Raw genomic sequence first — 16,783 nt, 5'->3', positions numbered from 1 at the left:
CGGGTGATGCATGAATTGTATTTTTCGGGACGTCTTTGTACAGGAGAATTAAGTTCGAATTGAGGACACTGTAACTTTCCGGCACCCCAGTTTAAAGGGACAGTGTCACGAGGAGTGTTCTCCCTTTTGTATAATTAACATTTAGACTACGAGTCCGAGTTTTCTATGAGCGAATAGTCAACGAGGCGCAGCCGAGTTGACTATCGCTCATAGAAAACGAGGGCGAGTAGTCTAATTGTTTTAGTAGAAACTCTAAAGGATTGCAGTCCAAAACCTACAATATTGTGCACTTTGAAGACAAAAATCAAGAAAATTTACCGCTTAAAGAGCTACGCGCGCGCGACTGTTTTCTATCGACGAATAGAAAACAGTGGCAGAACCAATCAGATTCGCGGATTTCCAATAGAACACAGCTGAGTTTCTACTAATCTCAGCTAGAAATGTGAGGGTAAATACTGATCAACAAAATAACCTTTGAGAAGTTAAAAGAAAAGCATAAACTCATTCTCCAAGATGTCGATAGACCTTAATCAATGGTTTTTTTAGGTGAGTTTCTTCCAAGTAACACTGTTAACTTGAAAACGTCGGGCCGACTTTTTCAAGTTTTAACCCACGTTCTCCCTATTCATCCATAGCCAGACCACGTTTTAACAATTTGCAGGACTTAAAAAGTACGTTTTAGCAAGGCCAGTCGACTATAAGTGGATTTCGAATTAATACCAACACCTTCGTTGGATTTTCAAGTGGCATTAAATCATGGTGACACTGCACCCTTAATCTCTCGAATATGAAAACTTACTAGCTATAACTTTTCATGTATCCTTGATGAGCTTTGATGGACTGAAGACTGCCTTGGACAGTGGGTTTTTTTTTTATATTCTTTTGACCATGATTTGACTTAATTCAAAGTCTCGCTACAACACTGACCATTTCTATTTCATGCATGTCTACAATCACCGGGACGGAAAGGAATGCAACTACTGTCAAACAAATGCACCGCAAAATAGCAGTGAAATCAGTATGCCATGCTCAATACCGAATCTAATGTTGAATGACAATCCGAGAAAACAACAAAAATCGACACAAAAACAACTCAACTTTGACTGAGAGAGTCAGCCCAGCAACCAAGATACACAAAAAACTACTTCCGGTTAAAATCGTTCGCAAGAGCTGATCTTTCCTTCTCTACTTGTCAAATAACTACTTTGGCAGAATATTAGCCATATATAGTCCACAGTATCTAAACTCAGTTTAACGTTTCAGCCATAGACGATTCTTTTTACAAATCCAAAAAACTAGTCGGGCTTCACTCAAATGTTATTGCTCTAGGGTGACAAAACAAACAATCATTGTACGTAACCTGATTTCTGCATAACAACATTTTAACCGATAATACGGACAACAATAACAGCAGCAAGAAAAAATACGGTGAACAGAATAACGAAGACTACTGATCTCTCGGGCCTTAACCACTCTGATACTTTATTCTTGGTACCCGAATGGCCCACATTTGCTCGCGGAAAAGGTGTCGAAGGTACTTCGCATCCAAGGAATTTACACAATGGTTTCCACCCTTGTTTAACATTGAAAACAAGAAGCTTTTCTGGGGGAATGACGGCCTGAACTCTGTCGTTGTGTTGGCGGTATTTCACCCTGTAGAGAGCTGTAGCTTCAGGATTGGTGCTTCCAAAAATCCCCCGGTGTACCAGGTCGAAAAAAAGTTTATGTTTTCTCATCCAGGGTATAATTTTGGCATACAACGGCATCAGTTGAAGATGTTCTTTAAAACTTTTTAGCCAAACTTCCTCGGAATCTCGAACTGTCAGGATAACCTTGGCTTCCGGAAAGACGGCTGAAATCTCCTCGAACCAAAAAGCTGGCGGAATATCGGTAACGGCATCGACATCCTTGTAGATCTGGTTAAAGTCAGGAAATCGATCAGTCTCAAAGCTATCCAGCCATTCCTGTCGGTGAAATTCACCGTGTTCGTCGATATCGTACACGTTGTATCCAAGAACTTGCAAAGCTTTCGCTAGGCTAGTGGTTCCTGTTTTTGCTAATCCTGCACAAATCACCTTCATTCTTCCGACATAAAACAAAATCTATTGTACTCTAGAGTTTTTGAAGTTGCGTCGCGTGACGATTTGATTAAAAAAATAAATAAATTGATGTCAGTTGTGCAGCTATCAATCAGATACGAAATCAGACGGCAAGAACAATAATCGAACGGATAGTCACGAAACCACGTTGGGCAATTGCAAATTGGGGCGCTTTCTATTCGACCAAAAATACCGGTGTTTGAAAGTTCGGGTATTATGGGTGGCGAATGGAACAGTATTTTCCGGTTGGTGCTCACGTTCCAAGTTTTGGTTTTGGATTGCGCCCTTGACTATGCGGACACGTTCGATTTTGGCTCGAAAAAACTGGGCCCGAGCAGAATGTTCGACTGGAACGGTATTTTCCATTTCTTCAGATTTTCCGGAATTTTATTTCGGGTAATGTCCATTCCATTCGCTTTCAAAACCAGAATTTTTGGTTGAATGGAAAAGCGCCTTGGTTTACAGCTCTGTCCTCCGCAGAGGCTTCTTCGCGCTTTCAATAAAAGCGAGGAGATTGGGGAGAAGGGAATTTGTAGGGATCGCTGTCCGCGCGCCTTCTTTCGCTCCCGAGGCACATTACATTATTTTCCTTCGGAACCCCTGCGGAGAAGAGAGGTTCTACAGTCGAAAGCGAGTCTTTAACCTCCAAGGGAAGAAAAAAATGGTTCGAGAAATCAGGGGTAGAATTGCAGTGTTCGACCTGACTCGTCCCAGTCGTCTCTTGTGGTCTCTTATGCGAAAATTGCAAGACGCAAAGGATGATTCCCTCCGTGTTAAGCTCCCAAGACACAGTCGACTCAAGACGGACTCAAAAGACGACTGGGGAAGAGTCAGGTGTTCGACTGAGTGAAGTTAATCAAAAGGAATCGACTATTGGTTCGAGGTATCGGAAAATCGAGAAATCACATGCACAGAAACCAGATATGCTATATTATTAAAATGTAGCCATGGCACATTGCAATTTCTGTCGAGAACCGCCGGGGAGCTCAAATATATCTTTGGGTGTTTTTAATAAAACAATTATTCCACTCGCGGTTGTTATGGAGCTTGTTATAGAGATAGTTGTAGCCAACAATAGGTGCGTCTGTCATCTCATATCCAACGCACGCACATGGGATGATTGTTATATATATCAGTTTTTTTAAAAAAATTCAAGGTGACATTGAAACATTACTATCCGGCGCGAGTTCCGTTTTTACCATCCACACAAAAACACGAAAACAGCGTTTTCAAAAATTTTCACTTTGGAGAGCAATTTCAAAAAGGATACGAGTGGTGTGGCCTTGCCTAGTTTCTGTACGGCGTTTTCCTAGGCCTTCACGGTATCGTATGACGTCACTACTCGTTTCGGTGACGTATCCGAGGCGAACGGCCGGGGAAAACTTTTACGCTTGTACCTCGTGACCAGAAACGGGCTGACCGCGACGAAAATAGAGGCCTAGGAACTATGCAAGACGTGGCCAAAAATGTCATCCACAAAGGAAATATTCTATCGCCACAGATAGAAAGCGTGCAAACGGGTTCACACTAAGGTTCATACACACTGATTACAGAACTAAGTTTTAAACTAATTCAGGAATCAACAAAGCTGTCTTCGACTCCAAAGAATATTTTAATTACAACTATGACGATGCATGGTTTGCTACAAAGATAGTTAATTAAAAAGACCAAGGATATGAAAACACGAAAAGATAAAATGAGAAAAGCTGAGGACTGCTTTACAAATCTCGTAACTTGCCATTTTAGGACTCTATACATAAAATGATTTTTCGCCACTGATATAGAAAAAGGGATTTGGATTTTTTTTTTAATTTTTGCACTCTCTTAGCTTCGAAAAATCTTCGTTTTTCTAAATATTTCTGGCTACACAGCCCTTTGCTTCCGTTTTAGCGCAGTTGAGTAACTTCCCAAGACGAATATTCCATCGTATGAATAAGAAACTTAATTATGAACAAAAACGTATACAAAGTAATGAGATTACAAAGCTAGAATAGAAAGCAAATGAATGAAACATGCTTGACAAACACTTTTTTCAATTTTTTACATTCAGCAAGGAAAACTAATCAGAACAATGCAAGGTGTTCTTAAATAATTATGTTCAATTTTGTCTGCGAACGAAAAATATTTTTACCAACGATTTTTATAATTTTATAAAACGTCGAGGAATCAAGACTGAGTCCGCAGTCCTGTCATTCTCAGTGGCCAGCAGGTTGCCAGGCAACGCAAACTAAGCTTGTTTCCTCGACCATCAACGGTTAAAACTACAGTTAAATTCGTATGCAGTCTTCTAGTGGTTCGATCATTGACTTGAAATCGTCCCGTGTGGAGATTGATAGCCAGGTACTTCATTTTGCGGTACTGAATTATACCTCATATACGGTGAAGGATAAGGAACACTGCGATGATCACGTAAAGGCGAGAAGCCTCGGTACACGGCCGTTGTTGCTCCGGGGGACGTAGGGTGAGGATGAAGCAGTGGTGACGTAATGGTTGGGCTCATGATGGGGGACGCGGGGACTGTTATGGAAGGGACTGTTAGAGAGGGAATCATACGGCCCATGGGTACCAGAGGTGTAGTTGCCATTGTTCCTGCAGAGAACGAAAAAGAAAAACAACGTCATGATTCATTTTACTGCTTCCCACTGACACATTTTGTGTGGTTAATTTGACATTCTCCACTTAGTAATTATTTTCGCTGTTCCCCTAACCTGCTTGCTTAGAGCAGTTTTCAATTGAGTGTCGTAAAACCAAAACCAAAGTATTAACTCTGGCCAATCATAAAGGACACAGACAATCCGGTAAACCAATCAAAACTCGAAGCAAATACATGTAGCTGGCACGAAGCGCGGGAAAACGTGCGCGAGTGAGATACGATTGGTTTTAGTTTGACTTCTGATTGGCTAAAAAAGTGGCGCGAGATATTTAAACCAATCACTAAGCGTAGTAATGCAAAACCAATGCAAACGCAATTCACCTTCGACACTCAAGTGAAAACCGCTCTAAAGGGGCACTGTCACGAGCTTCACTTCAAAAACTCAAGGGCCTAAAGAGGTATGGAAACCTACAAATAGTTTTCTTGTTAAAAATTACTATACCAGTGTACTGAAGCTATAAACAAGTGACAGTTATTGTGATGCCATCAGGAACTTTAGATCTCAACTTGAAAAAAGTTAGGCTGACTTTTTCAAGTTCTGCCCTTGTGTCCTGGAAAAACAGCTAAAAACTAATAAACGCTCCCCACTTCCTCCAACAACAATTTACTTTATATCCTCATCTTGATGTTCTTGTCGCATTTCGTGTATGAGCGATAGTACTTCGCCAATTTAATACTTTTTACTGAAAAGCAGCAAAGTCCCCGTGACAGTGTCCTACCAATGGCCTGGTATGGAGAAGTTTAATACTGATAGCGCTACTGTTACAAACACCTCTTTATTTTACCTTGGTGATTTATTCATTTATATATGAGGTTTCTTTCGGTTTCAGATACTGTAGAATTCCGATAATTCATTATAAGCCCTGGGCTTATACAACTTCGTAAGGGGTTTTCGGTGGGCTTATACTGAAGCGGAGGGGCTTATATCCGGGAGGGCTTATAAGCGGAATGAAAAAAACGTTTCGAAACGAGCCACGGGAGTGTTGATGGAAATACGTTTTTTAGTTAAAAACGCATAATAAAGCAACATTTAGCCCTATTTAGTACTGTCGTCCGGTAGAGGGGGGCTTATATCCGGGGGGGGGGGGCTTATAATCGGATGTATTTTTTTGTTTCCAGGATGATGGGCCTATAACCGGGGGGCTTATAAGCGGGGGGGGGGGGGGGGCTTATAACCGGAATTTTACGGTATACGTTGTGGGCCGGAGGAGAACTTTAAACCTCGGCAAAGAACAAGCTTTTGGTAGAATGAGAGCAGGTGTGATGAAATGTTTTGGATATGCTTGTCCTCGTCACACAAACTCTCATTCTTCCAAAAGCTTGTTCTTTGCCGAGGTGTAAAGTTCTCCTTCCCACAATGCTTTTCATATCTGCCCTCGAAGTACAAGCAAGTTCTTTTGGTTTGAAGAAAATTTTGTACATTGAAAACAATACTAAATATCGAATGGAACATCGAAATGACGGTTTAAGTGGCATAAACCATAAATAAATGAAAGAATTTTAGGTTAGAAAAGGTGATCTATATAGAAGCAAAGTTGACACGGTTTGCGAGCTGGTATCCCTAAAACCTTGCCGGATGTCGGTTGGGTGTTTAGCCGGGAGATTAGTCTCCCTCTTCGACTCTTAATTCAGATGAAGTAAGGAAAAAGAAAGAAACGAATGCTGCGCGTCCAGTTGTGAAAGTTCTGTAGGACCAAACATGCAAAGGGGGCTGAAGACACAAACCTGTTACACCGTCGCCTTCTTCTCGGCCAGGATCACATGACTTAGGGGAATACACCTCACCTTGAAGTCGAGGCTTGGCGGTCGGCATCATGGAGCCTGGTTCTATTTGCTTTATTACTTCTACCACACTAAATTGTCGAGAAAAAAATTTTGTTTATTAGAGGGCTTAGTGTATTGTATCTCGGAGTTTTTACAAGGTCGCGCAGATGTCTATATCGCCAAGCGCTGGAGCATAAGTGACGCGTGGAAGAGCGGAGACTAAAAATTATCGTATTTATCTAAGTTACCTGACCGCGAACGACAAAAGAAATTAGCACGGTCAAATGCTAGATTTCCGGTTTAAAAAGTCAGGATACATGCTACGCGTAAATCTCTTTATTGCACGGTTTAGCGGCGGTTTAACATGCTTTATATCGGTACTCCCTTGTTTGTTTTTTTACACGCCCTTCGAGCTCTCCAAACAACAACAGCCTTCCGCAATAGCGAAGCGCGCGAGGTCTAAAAATGGAATGCAAATAAATATAACTCCCACGAGGCTCAGAAGGCTCGTTATGTAAGTGTTTTAGGAAAATCGTCCGCCATTCGGTTTGTTTGTCTGAGTCGTGACTTCACTCGCGCGCTTCGCTATTCTTTGAACGTACGCACTGCAATCAATGCCGGTTTTGCTGGATTAACTTTTTAGCCGGCTGATTTTTTCTATGTGAGCGACAGTCTTGTGACTCCTTCATAAAGCATACAATTTAAAACCAATTATAAATGGCGAATTCTGAGTATGACAAAAAAAACTAGCTCCCTCTACACGAAACAAACTGAAATCGTGATCTTTCTGAAGGATGATGACAGATGTAGATGAGATGACAAAATTAAGCCTCGTGTTGCAGTATAGCTTATACAGGACGGCTTTACCATCCGATAGGTTTAAACCTGTTCTTATATGTAGGCAAAAACGGATTTGGGCGGATAATCCCTTTTCGGGCGTGTACCATAACTGAACAGAGGTCTGGGGAGAGGAAGTAATTCAGCGTATTATCCGTATAAGGGTAACTGTAGAGAGCGGATTATCCCGGCGTATTAAATGAATTATCTGTCTGGTAGTTGAATAAAAAACGAACGTATTATACCACATAATCTTTCTAATTACATTAAGACGTCTTTAGACGAATAATTCTTTGCAAATACATACCAATCATCAGGATCACAATCGCGAAATCCTTTGGCAAAAGGATTGCTTGCTATCTTCAGTTGCGTTATCTGCAAAACAGATGAGAACTGTGAATTTATTGGACGCTGTATTCTTCATTTAAAGATTTTTAAAAGGTTTAAGTAGGTTCCTTTACTTGGGATCGGACAGGCCAGGAGGCTCATGCGGCAGTGTCGACCCCGGCTCATCTCAACCCAGGTTTCTGCAGTATATAGAAACTGATAGACCATCACAGAGGTTACCCCAGGTCGCCACAAGTATTCACCGACACCTATTTAGAGAGGGGCACTGTGAGAATAAAGACTCGGCTCTTGACAAGAACACAACAGAATAACCCCTGCCAGGCTCGAAGCCGAATCTCTTGATCCCGAATGCAATGTAATAAACACTAGGCCACTGCGCTACTGTCTATTGTTCAGCACAACTTACAAAGTGAGACAATTTTCAGATTCTACGCCAGTCTTATTAACTCATTCTTCGGCTGATATGTAAATATAAATTAAAAAGGTTGTATGAGGTCTTTAGTGGAAGAAGCTAGTCTTGGCACAGTGGACGCTTGCACGAGTCCCGCAAACAACAGAACATTGTTAACACGTGAGTCGGGGTCACTGCATCGTGTTCTTGGGAAAAATCCTTACTTCATTCTCACCGTACTTGCCTTCTCCCTACTTAGGAGTACAAATGGCTACAGGCGAACTGTTATAGAGCAACCAGGAAAAGTGCTAAGCGATAAACCTGTAATGACCTAGTATCCTATCTAAAGGGAGTAACCGCAATACTCGTTGTCGCTTCATGAGTAGAACCCAGGTTAAGTTCCGGCGACCGTGGGCCACTTGGGCTCACGTTTTCAGTCCGTCATTTCTTAGTTATTTCAATCGCATTTAGCCCGACTATTTACATGTTGAGATGCAACCTACCACTTAGATAAGGCGACTAAACACCACCAACAGGCTAAGTTTGTAGTTGAAGTTTCGAGTGTTGGCAGTGTGTTGGAGTAAAAATAATTTTACGGAGAGTCAAGTTGATTTTTCACTAAACTGAAGTTTCTTTGATGCATAATGGCGTCAATGAAACCTTAATACAATTGTTTAAAACATTGAAAAGATTTTAATCTTTTAAAAAACAACTAAAAAAACAAAAATGCTAATTGCAATTGCTTTGATTCGAGCACAAGTAAGAAAAGTATTTCTTCACTTTACACACATTATGCTCAGTTTATATTTTATTAATTCATATACTCTTAATTTGTTAAAATGAAAGTACTTGTAAGTGTACAGAAAGGAGTGTACAAGTCAAAATTAGATTTACAATATTAGGAGGAATTTCGTTTAGCTAAACTTGGTTTCTTTTGGAACAGTATCTTTTGTTTGCCTTATGGATTATGTTTCAACGTTGAAGAATATTTTATTACCATTTTAAACTTATCATGAAAGCATGCTGCTTCCGAAAAATTCCTGGAACGCTTGTATGGAACGGATCAAAGACAAATTTTCAAGAACTCGATAGACAAGAAACACAACAGTGGCTTTCATCTACTGACAACGAAATACTAACCACTTCTCATAAAAAATTTCAGGAATGATTCATAATTGATTCATGAGACAAGGAAAATGAGAAAAACAGACTAATTTTTATAAATAAAACAACAGATAATCGACATACCATGTGATTTTGATAAGCCGTTACTGCCATGAATTGCGTTTCGGGAAACACGAATGTTTTAACGTGTTCTTTACTCGCTCCCAGGGCGCTGGTCATTGTGCTCTTCTCTTGATTGTCAAGTACGACGTGAAAACGAGGCTGATATTTATGCATGGAGTTGAGTATAATCTAAAAATGAGAGAGATAAATGATCATTATTTTTCGCTATCATCATCATCATCATCATCATCATCATCATCATCATCAAGTTAGAGATATAATTAACAACCCTGATATGATGTGTAAAGAATTAAGCGTTAAATTATAATGTTATTCATTCTATATTAACGATGTTTTAACGAAAAACACAGACAAGATTTATCATAAACACTTTTCTGCAATTTATCATGAACATGAAAACTGAGAAGCTCGAATTTTAGTACATGCTGATTTGTGATAAGGCTTTGGCGCTGTGATATCACTCTGGGGTTGTAACAGTCTTGTTTGCTTAGTGAATAAATAATGAAACTGTTCTTTGTTCAAAGGGAATTGACACGCAGAGAAGTACATGCTGGTGGAATTTTGGTGAACTTAAAGTGACAAAACATCAGTCAGTGTTCATGACTTACATGTCCATTGTCATCCATCAGGTTGTTGGTCAGTTTAAGTTTATCAAAAGACACGATTTGTTTCATCCATTGCTGTCCAGTACAGGGTGAATCGGGGTGAATGTGCACTCTCCCAGGTACACTGGAGTCTGCTTTGCCTGCCACCAGCCACTTGGAGCTGTGAAACGCGTACCGATACCGTTTGTCATCCACTGGTACAAAGTCCATCATAAGGATGTACTTGGACGAGGGGTCCAATCCATGTAGGCGCACCTGGAACGGAGGGAACATGCGCCTGGCAAAACAGAAAGAAACGAAAAATAAGTTTGCATCTAAAACTCTTTAAGCCCCTTTCTCACAATACAAATCTCTCATTTTAATTTTCTTGCGCGTGCTAATCACTTGAAATATATAGAGCAGTGCTTTCGTGTGGTGCTGTAATTGAGTGTACACTTGGTGTCAGGTAGTTTTCTTACTTTTACGTACGTGGTTGAAACACTCAGTACAGTGAAGCCATTCATATAAAAGCTATCGAGCCGATACTTTCATGTGGTTGTACAAAGTGGCTCTAACTATTACGTCTGTGAATGAAGTCCTAGTGTGTGACCATTTAAATGAAAGCTATCGAGCAGTACTTTTATGTAGTACTGTTTAGTATGCTGTGAAAGGTGGTTCTAGCTTTCAAGTCTATGGATGACACCCTAGTGTGTGACCATTCATATGAAAGCTGTTGAGCAGTACTTTCGTGTGAAGCTGATTATGCTGTACTAAGCAGTTCTTATTATAACGTCTGTGGATGAAATCCTACTATATGACCATTCATATAAAAGCTATTGCGTGGTACTTTCATGAGATTCTGTTTTATTAATATGCTTTACAAGGTGGTTCTATAAACGTTTATACGTCTGTGGATGAAACCCCAGTGTGTGACCATTCATATGAAAACTATCGAGTAATATTTCACATATGGTGCTGTTTGTTATGTAGTACAAGGTGTATGGATCTAACTTTTCTGTCTGTGGATGGGACCCTAACGTGAGACCATAAAGAGAAAGCTATTGAGCCTTACAAACCATTTAATACATGTACTTTTCAGTAATATTTGTTAAGATGAACAAGACTGTGAGTGAGAAGCTAGTTTCGTGACCATCCACATAAAAGCTGTCGGCACTTCATTCGTGTTGTGCTGTTTTATTCAGTTATGTTGTTCAGTTGCCACGCGCGCAGGTGTGTTGACGGACAAAGCGTGTTTAAAACCAAGAGAGCCAAACGCGAGGGCCCAGAAATGTACCTTTAATTTGTTTTATGATTTGGTTCATTTAAATCGTGTTTTATGTTCCGTGTTGAGTTTATCGAAGTCTGAAAGGGGCTGAAAGGAAAGCAGCCTCCTGCAAGTCAAGATAAAACAGAACTAGCACAACACTCAGTCCATTAGCCATTTTGACAAACGTGCCGGTGAGAACAATCATATTTTTAGTTTAACTTTCCTGAGTGATATTTATTTGCTTTAGCCAAACAAAAACAAAACCATGAAATGGCGTATACATTTGTCCCAGCAAAGGCAAAACGCTTTGGTCCAATTTATTTGCATTATAACATTTGTTTGTTTGTTGTAAAATCTGTTTGTCTTCCTTTTATATATAAATTTAAGCAAAAAAAACATGCTGTGCCATCTTAATTCTTTAGTAACAATTTGTAAAAGTTCTAATAGTTTTAAAAAGCCATAGCAACGCGTAAGAAATATGACGTTCGTTTAAACAACGGAGGTGGTCAAAATGGCGGCCTCTATGGGAGGTTCTCTGATAAGGAGTGTTTGCTGACTAAACCAATATTTTCTCACGGTGTCTTCAACACCTATTGTGTAATTTGTATGTTTTTATTTCAAACAAGAAAAGGACAAGGCAAACAGAAAATGTCACGAGTACATGAAAGGAAGTTAGTTATGGTACATAATACTTAAATTTGTTTTCTTTCGTGTTGTGTGTAATGGTTTTCAAAACGTTTGTTCAGAAATATAATTGGTAGAGCTGGGACATGAAAGGTTCACCGCCCATGAAGGAAAAAAACAAACCTAAACGATTTTTTTTTCTGACTTCGACAAGAAGATCTTCCCTGAGCAAATACTAAAATAAATATTTCCTAATTTTTTCCTGATCTTAACATTATTTCTCCTGTCTGTTTTCTAAACTATAGCAACCCCGCTAGATATATTTGAGAAAACAAATGAAATGCTTCTGCTTGTAAATGGTTTACGAGAGAAAACTAATAGTGGGCTATGAACAGAGACTACAAAACATGACTGAACCCGGCAGAGCCCGCGATTTTGATGGCAGTTGCTAAGCAACATTACATAGGTTCTAGCGTGATGCAATTTGAAAGCTTTTTAACTTTCAAGTCTGTCCATATAGTGTAGCCTTCGTTAATCATCACCATCGTTTGAACCCTAAACTTTTTTAATAAACACCAATCTATCATCTCATGCACTAATTGTTCACTATAAAGGTGAATGAAAATTTACAACAACTCGTGATACCTATTGGACTTTAGACTTGACAACAAAGTTGGCAACCGCTGTAACGCATTCTTTCAGAGCGGAATGAAATGACAAAATGGTCTTGACGCGACATACTTTAAAGAGAGATCCACTGAGCAGTTTAAACCGACTAATAAAAGAAACAAATAGAAAAAAGTGATATACATAAATTTCCATTTTTTTGTACCAAAATTTTTTTCAGGAGTATATGCGGCTTGACAGTGAGTTCATGACAGTGACAATTATTTGCTGTCTTAAGTTGTTGTTAACCCCTAGCCTGCAAACATAAATACCGGTATTTCATGCCATATCACTAAAACTGACGTTTGTGTCGTTTAAGCAGAACAATTAGACGGCTCTTAGCTTTTTTATATATTTTTTACTCGGTATAAGAACGTTCAGGCTGATGAAGGCCAAAATTTTTGAACGTTCTAAGAATATACGTAAAGCTTTAAATTTAGGAACGACGATCTTATTCTTTTTTTTATTTGTTGTGAAAATGGCAAATACAGGTAATCGAGTTTTATTCCAAGCTGATCCAAAAACATTTGACAGTGACGAGGACGTCCTGTAAATTTAGAGCAATTTACTGCAATGCCACTTTGTTCTTAATTAAAATTGAAAAGAAGTTCGAACATATCAAGGACATTTCCAAGCAAATTCTTCATCCTTGGCCTCAAAGTAGGCGTTCTTATAATAAAGAAAAAGAGTGCAACCCTAAGCATTATATCATTATCTTTCCGATCCGGTAACCTCAAACTCAACTATTATGAATGGCATGAACACTTCTTACGGTTTGCAATTCATTTAGTTTTAGCCCTTACAATCAAGGGAGCGTCCAATTTCAAAATTTATAATCGCAGTCTTTGAATCAGACATTGAAGGGTTTTATCCAGTATGATATGCAATACCATGCACATGAAAGTATTGCTCAATAGCTTTTATTTGAATGGTCTCACGCACTAGCTACACGGCTTTCATCCACAGACTTAAAACTGAGTTAGAACCATCTTGTACAGTCTCCTCATTTTCTCTTGACAGCATCCAAAATGAAAATTGTACTGCTCAATAACTTTCATTTGAATGGTCACACACTGTCTAGTGTTTTATCCACAGAATTTAAAGTTCGAACCACCTTGTACAGCATAAGTACTGCTCAATAGCTTTGTTTTCATACACAAGGTTAGCGGAACTACGTTGTATAGGAAAACGAACTGTCCAGAAGCGCTCGTTTCATGCAATTGTCACTGACACAGTTAAGATCTCACCTCTTACATTATTGTTACGTGAATATTTACTCATACCATTACATGGAAACACTACTTGCTCGCTACTCAATATTTATTAAAAATCTGACGACGAGGCTTTACTCTGAAAAAGGGTGATCACTTTATTGATGGAGACGGATTTGGTGATCCATATCGGAAAATTGTTACTGAAATCCCCTCATATTTTCTTCACATGGCTGTTTTACAAAGTACTCATAGCATTGTAGGGATTTTGTTCGTTTTAGATCTAGGGCATCCTTGATTTTAGTCAATCATGGTCAGTCGTGGGAGCAGAAAATACTGGACGTGACCAATGCCTTAGTCATGAAGGAACTTAATACACTGTTGCCTATATTTTCCGTCCAAGGATTTATTACGTGGAACTTTATAAAACCAAGAGCATTCCGTACTCGCAGTGACCACGAAAACGTAGAAAGACGCAATGAACCCAAACGAATCAGTCTTAAATTAATTGGTAGGATAAAATGAATAACCTTTATCTCAGTCGAAAGGTGTACTTTCATTAGAGCCCAATTTTTACATGAGTTCACACACGGCTTCTATTTCAAAAGGTCTGGAGAGTGCCGGATATGAACTTGTGAATAACAATTATTAGCGCCCCAGCTTGCTTACCCCTAGAATGTTTTTGAGGAAAAACTGAAAGCTGCTGTTTTGTTTTTATTTTTTTCTAGCTGTGAGCTAAGAGCATGCAATTCTTTCTGAAACCGGATATTATTTAATACTCCATTTGTTTTTTCCGGCAAGTGTCGGTCTCGGGGTTGGTGGTTAAATTAAATTCTAGTGATGTTTTTCCTTTCTAATCATTTCTTAAGGAGTTGGAATGCATGGAGGTGATATGCAAAATTACCCTTTGTAAGTCGAGTTTTATACAACCGTAGTTAGTAACTATGACACAACCAAGAAGTTTTATTAAATACTGCTTTCATATCTAGACTTCAAACAGTCGTAACATTTTCTTTCCACGATGGCTGAAGAAAATTTTAGTCCCTTAAGCTTTAAACGGAAATATTGTGCAACTAACTTTGTAAAAACAAACAACGTTTATCGCGCCAAAGACAATGTTAACTCAAGAGATTGAAGGACGACTGAACTCCTGCCAAGAAAATGCGTCTTCTTTCAAAGCTATTATCCACTTAAAACTTGGACAAGAAAACACCGAAAGTAGGTGGTCTTCCCGTGGTTTACCGCGTCTGAAAACCGCCGAAAAGACTGAAATAGAGAAAATTCTGAAAAACAAACTAAAGCGCATTAATGCGAAATCTTATTAAGAGTTTGACAGTTGTGAAAGTTCTCGCAATTTTGATTTATGATGATTGTTGAGTCTGCAAAATGATTTGTCAAGAAGGTCTCGGCGATAAATTCCACTGATTATTAGCCCGGGGCTAATCTACAAAGTCCACACCGATATGAAACAATTGTCTACTTTGAAGTTTACTTTTCAAGACCGAAACAAAACTGTAAACAGTGAAGATGTACTAATTGAGGACGGGCACTATGCGAAAATCTCAAAAAAAAAACTCGTGTAACGGCGATTGTCTTCTATCGGCTCAAACCACTGTTCTTGTGATATTCGTGTAATCTTACAACATTTAATTAGCTTAGCATTCATGTAACTTCCTGTCCCTCTCAAGGTAACAGAGTTTCTTCAGATATTTTCTTGTATTTTCAGGGCAGAATGGTTACTTATAAAGTGCTTACAGGCAATGCTTTTGGCCACACGCGCACTAAGATTCGTAGCGCGTTTGTTCTCAGAGAAAACAAACAGGCAAGACAAAAGGGTGAATCATAATGGATCGTTGTTGTGATAGCGCTGATTAAGAAATCAAAAACATTTTTTCCGGCTAATGGCATAAACAGACCTTTTCACTGAAAATAAACGGATTCATAGCATTGTTGTTTTTGGGCTTCGCGAGCGCGCACGAATCTAATGAGTGATTTCCTAGATCCTTTAGCGTTATCACCGTCCAGCGAGATAACGTGGACAATTTGCGCACAATTTTCGAACAATTTATCGCCGGCCTTTGTAACCTCCAATTAAAACCAGCATTTAGCTACAGGCTTCCACTATAAGTGGCTTTATGCATCATGTTTATATTAATTAAAAGCGCGTGCTTCCTAGAATTCGCGCGAGACTAGATTCGAGAAGTACTCAACAAATTATTTGTGCAATGATCGTCCCGTTACAAGAATGAGGTGTGAAAAGTGGAAATTAATAACTAACCTTCCAGCCTTCGTAACAATCATTTCTGTGCCAAGAGCAAAGAAATCGTCCCATAAATTCTTCATCTCAATCTCGACCTTGACATTTGCTAAGGAGCAAGAAAGTGGGCTGGTTGGAGGCGTCGAAGAAGTGGAACATCGCTCGTCCACTCTCCGAAAATCCGACCTCGTGGTGTCATTGTTATTTGTTGGAGAATTTTCCGGTGTAGAGACCTTCTTCCCCGTGCCCGCGTTTCGTAGCCTCTCTAAACAGTGGAGAGAAAACCAAGATGTAATATCATTCGTGTGTGAGGTGCTGAAATATCTAGTCTCTCACCCAGCTCACCTTCCATATCTTTCGTAAGTCTGAAGGAGTCCCAGTTGAACATAATTGGAGCGTTCGTCTGTCGGTTGTTGATATTCATGAACTCCGGGAACTGTGATGCGTCTATCAAGTGTGCAATCGAGAACGCGTTCGCCTTGGGAGATAGCAGCCCGGATAGGTCCATCTAACGGTAAATCCGGCTGTTACCGGTTAATTAACACGCAGCCCAAAGGCCCTACGGTTGGCGGTTGACGAAACACGGATAATTACGCGAATAAGACGCGAATTGTATACAGTGAGCCGACCCTGCGCGTTTGTCTAAAGGTGGAATTTCCAGTATCTTGGCTTTGCTCTCGAATTATGTACCGCTGTCAGTCATCATGGTCATTACGAAAACAATAACTGTCATCTACGTGGAGAAACAGTCGAGTGGAATTCTGAAAGAGATTGCCACGAAATTACGAGGATGCGTAATTTGCGATTGTTTATGGAATACTGCGCTAAAACCGC

At 39.6% G+C, this 16,783-nt stretch overlaps 2 protein-coding genes across 3 annotated transcripts; both read right to left on the bottom strand.

Annotated features, from left to right (window-relative positions):
* Nucleotides 1–915: 915 nt before the first annotated feature.
* Nucleotides 916–2,241, bottom strand: LOC144645451 (uncharacterized). Its single transcript, XM_078505031.1, has one exon. It carries the CDS (start codon nucleotides 2,079–2,081, stop codon nucleotides 1,383–1,385), a length of 699 nt encoding a protein of 232 aa, XP_078361157.1. The 5' UTR covers nucleotides 2,082–2,241; the 3' UTR covers nucleotides 916–1,382.
* Nucleotides 2,242–3,694: 1,453 nt separating this feature from the next.
* LOC144645355 (T-box transcription factor TBX10-like) lies at nucleotides 3,695–16,783 on the bottom strand. Of its 2 annotated transcripts, none has more exons than XM_078504906.1 (7): nucleotides 16,295–16,783; nucleotides 15,971–16,214; nucleotides 9,949–10,222; nucleotides 9,341–9,508; nucleotides 7,661–7,728; nucleotides 6,478–6,605; nucleotides 3,695–4,688 (listed from the first exon to the last, which is right to left on the bottom strand). In XM_078504906.1, exons 1-7 carry the CDS (start codon nucleotides 16,455–16,457, stop codon nucleotides 4,399–4,401), a joined length of 1,335 nt encoding a protein of 444 aa, XP_078361032.1. In that variant the 5' UTR covers nucleotides 16,458–16,783; the 3' UTR covers nucleotides 3,695–4,398. The 2 variants fall into 2 exon arrangements, with proteins under 2 accessions (XP_078361032.1, XP_078361033.1); XM_078504907.1 differs by having other exon boundaries at nucleotides 6,538–6,605.

The sequence above is a fragment of the Oculina patagonica genome, chromosome 3 (assembly GCF_052425735.1).
Source record: "Oculina patagonica isolate OP01 chromosome 3, crgOcupat, whole genome shotgun sequence".
Lineage (NCBI taxonomy): Eukaryota > Metazoa > Cnidaria > Anthozoa > Scleractinia > Oculinidae > Oculina > Oculina patagonica.
The sequence above is the reverse complement of the archived record's forward strand: the minus strand, read 5'-3'. Positions and strand labels throughout refer to the sequence as shown.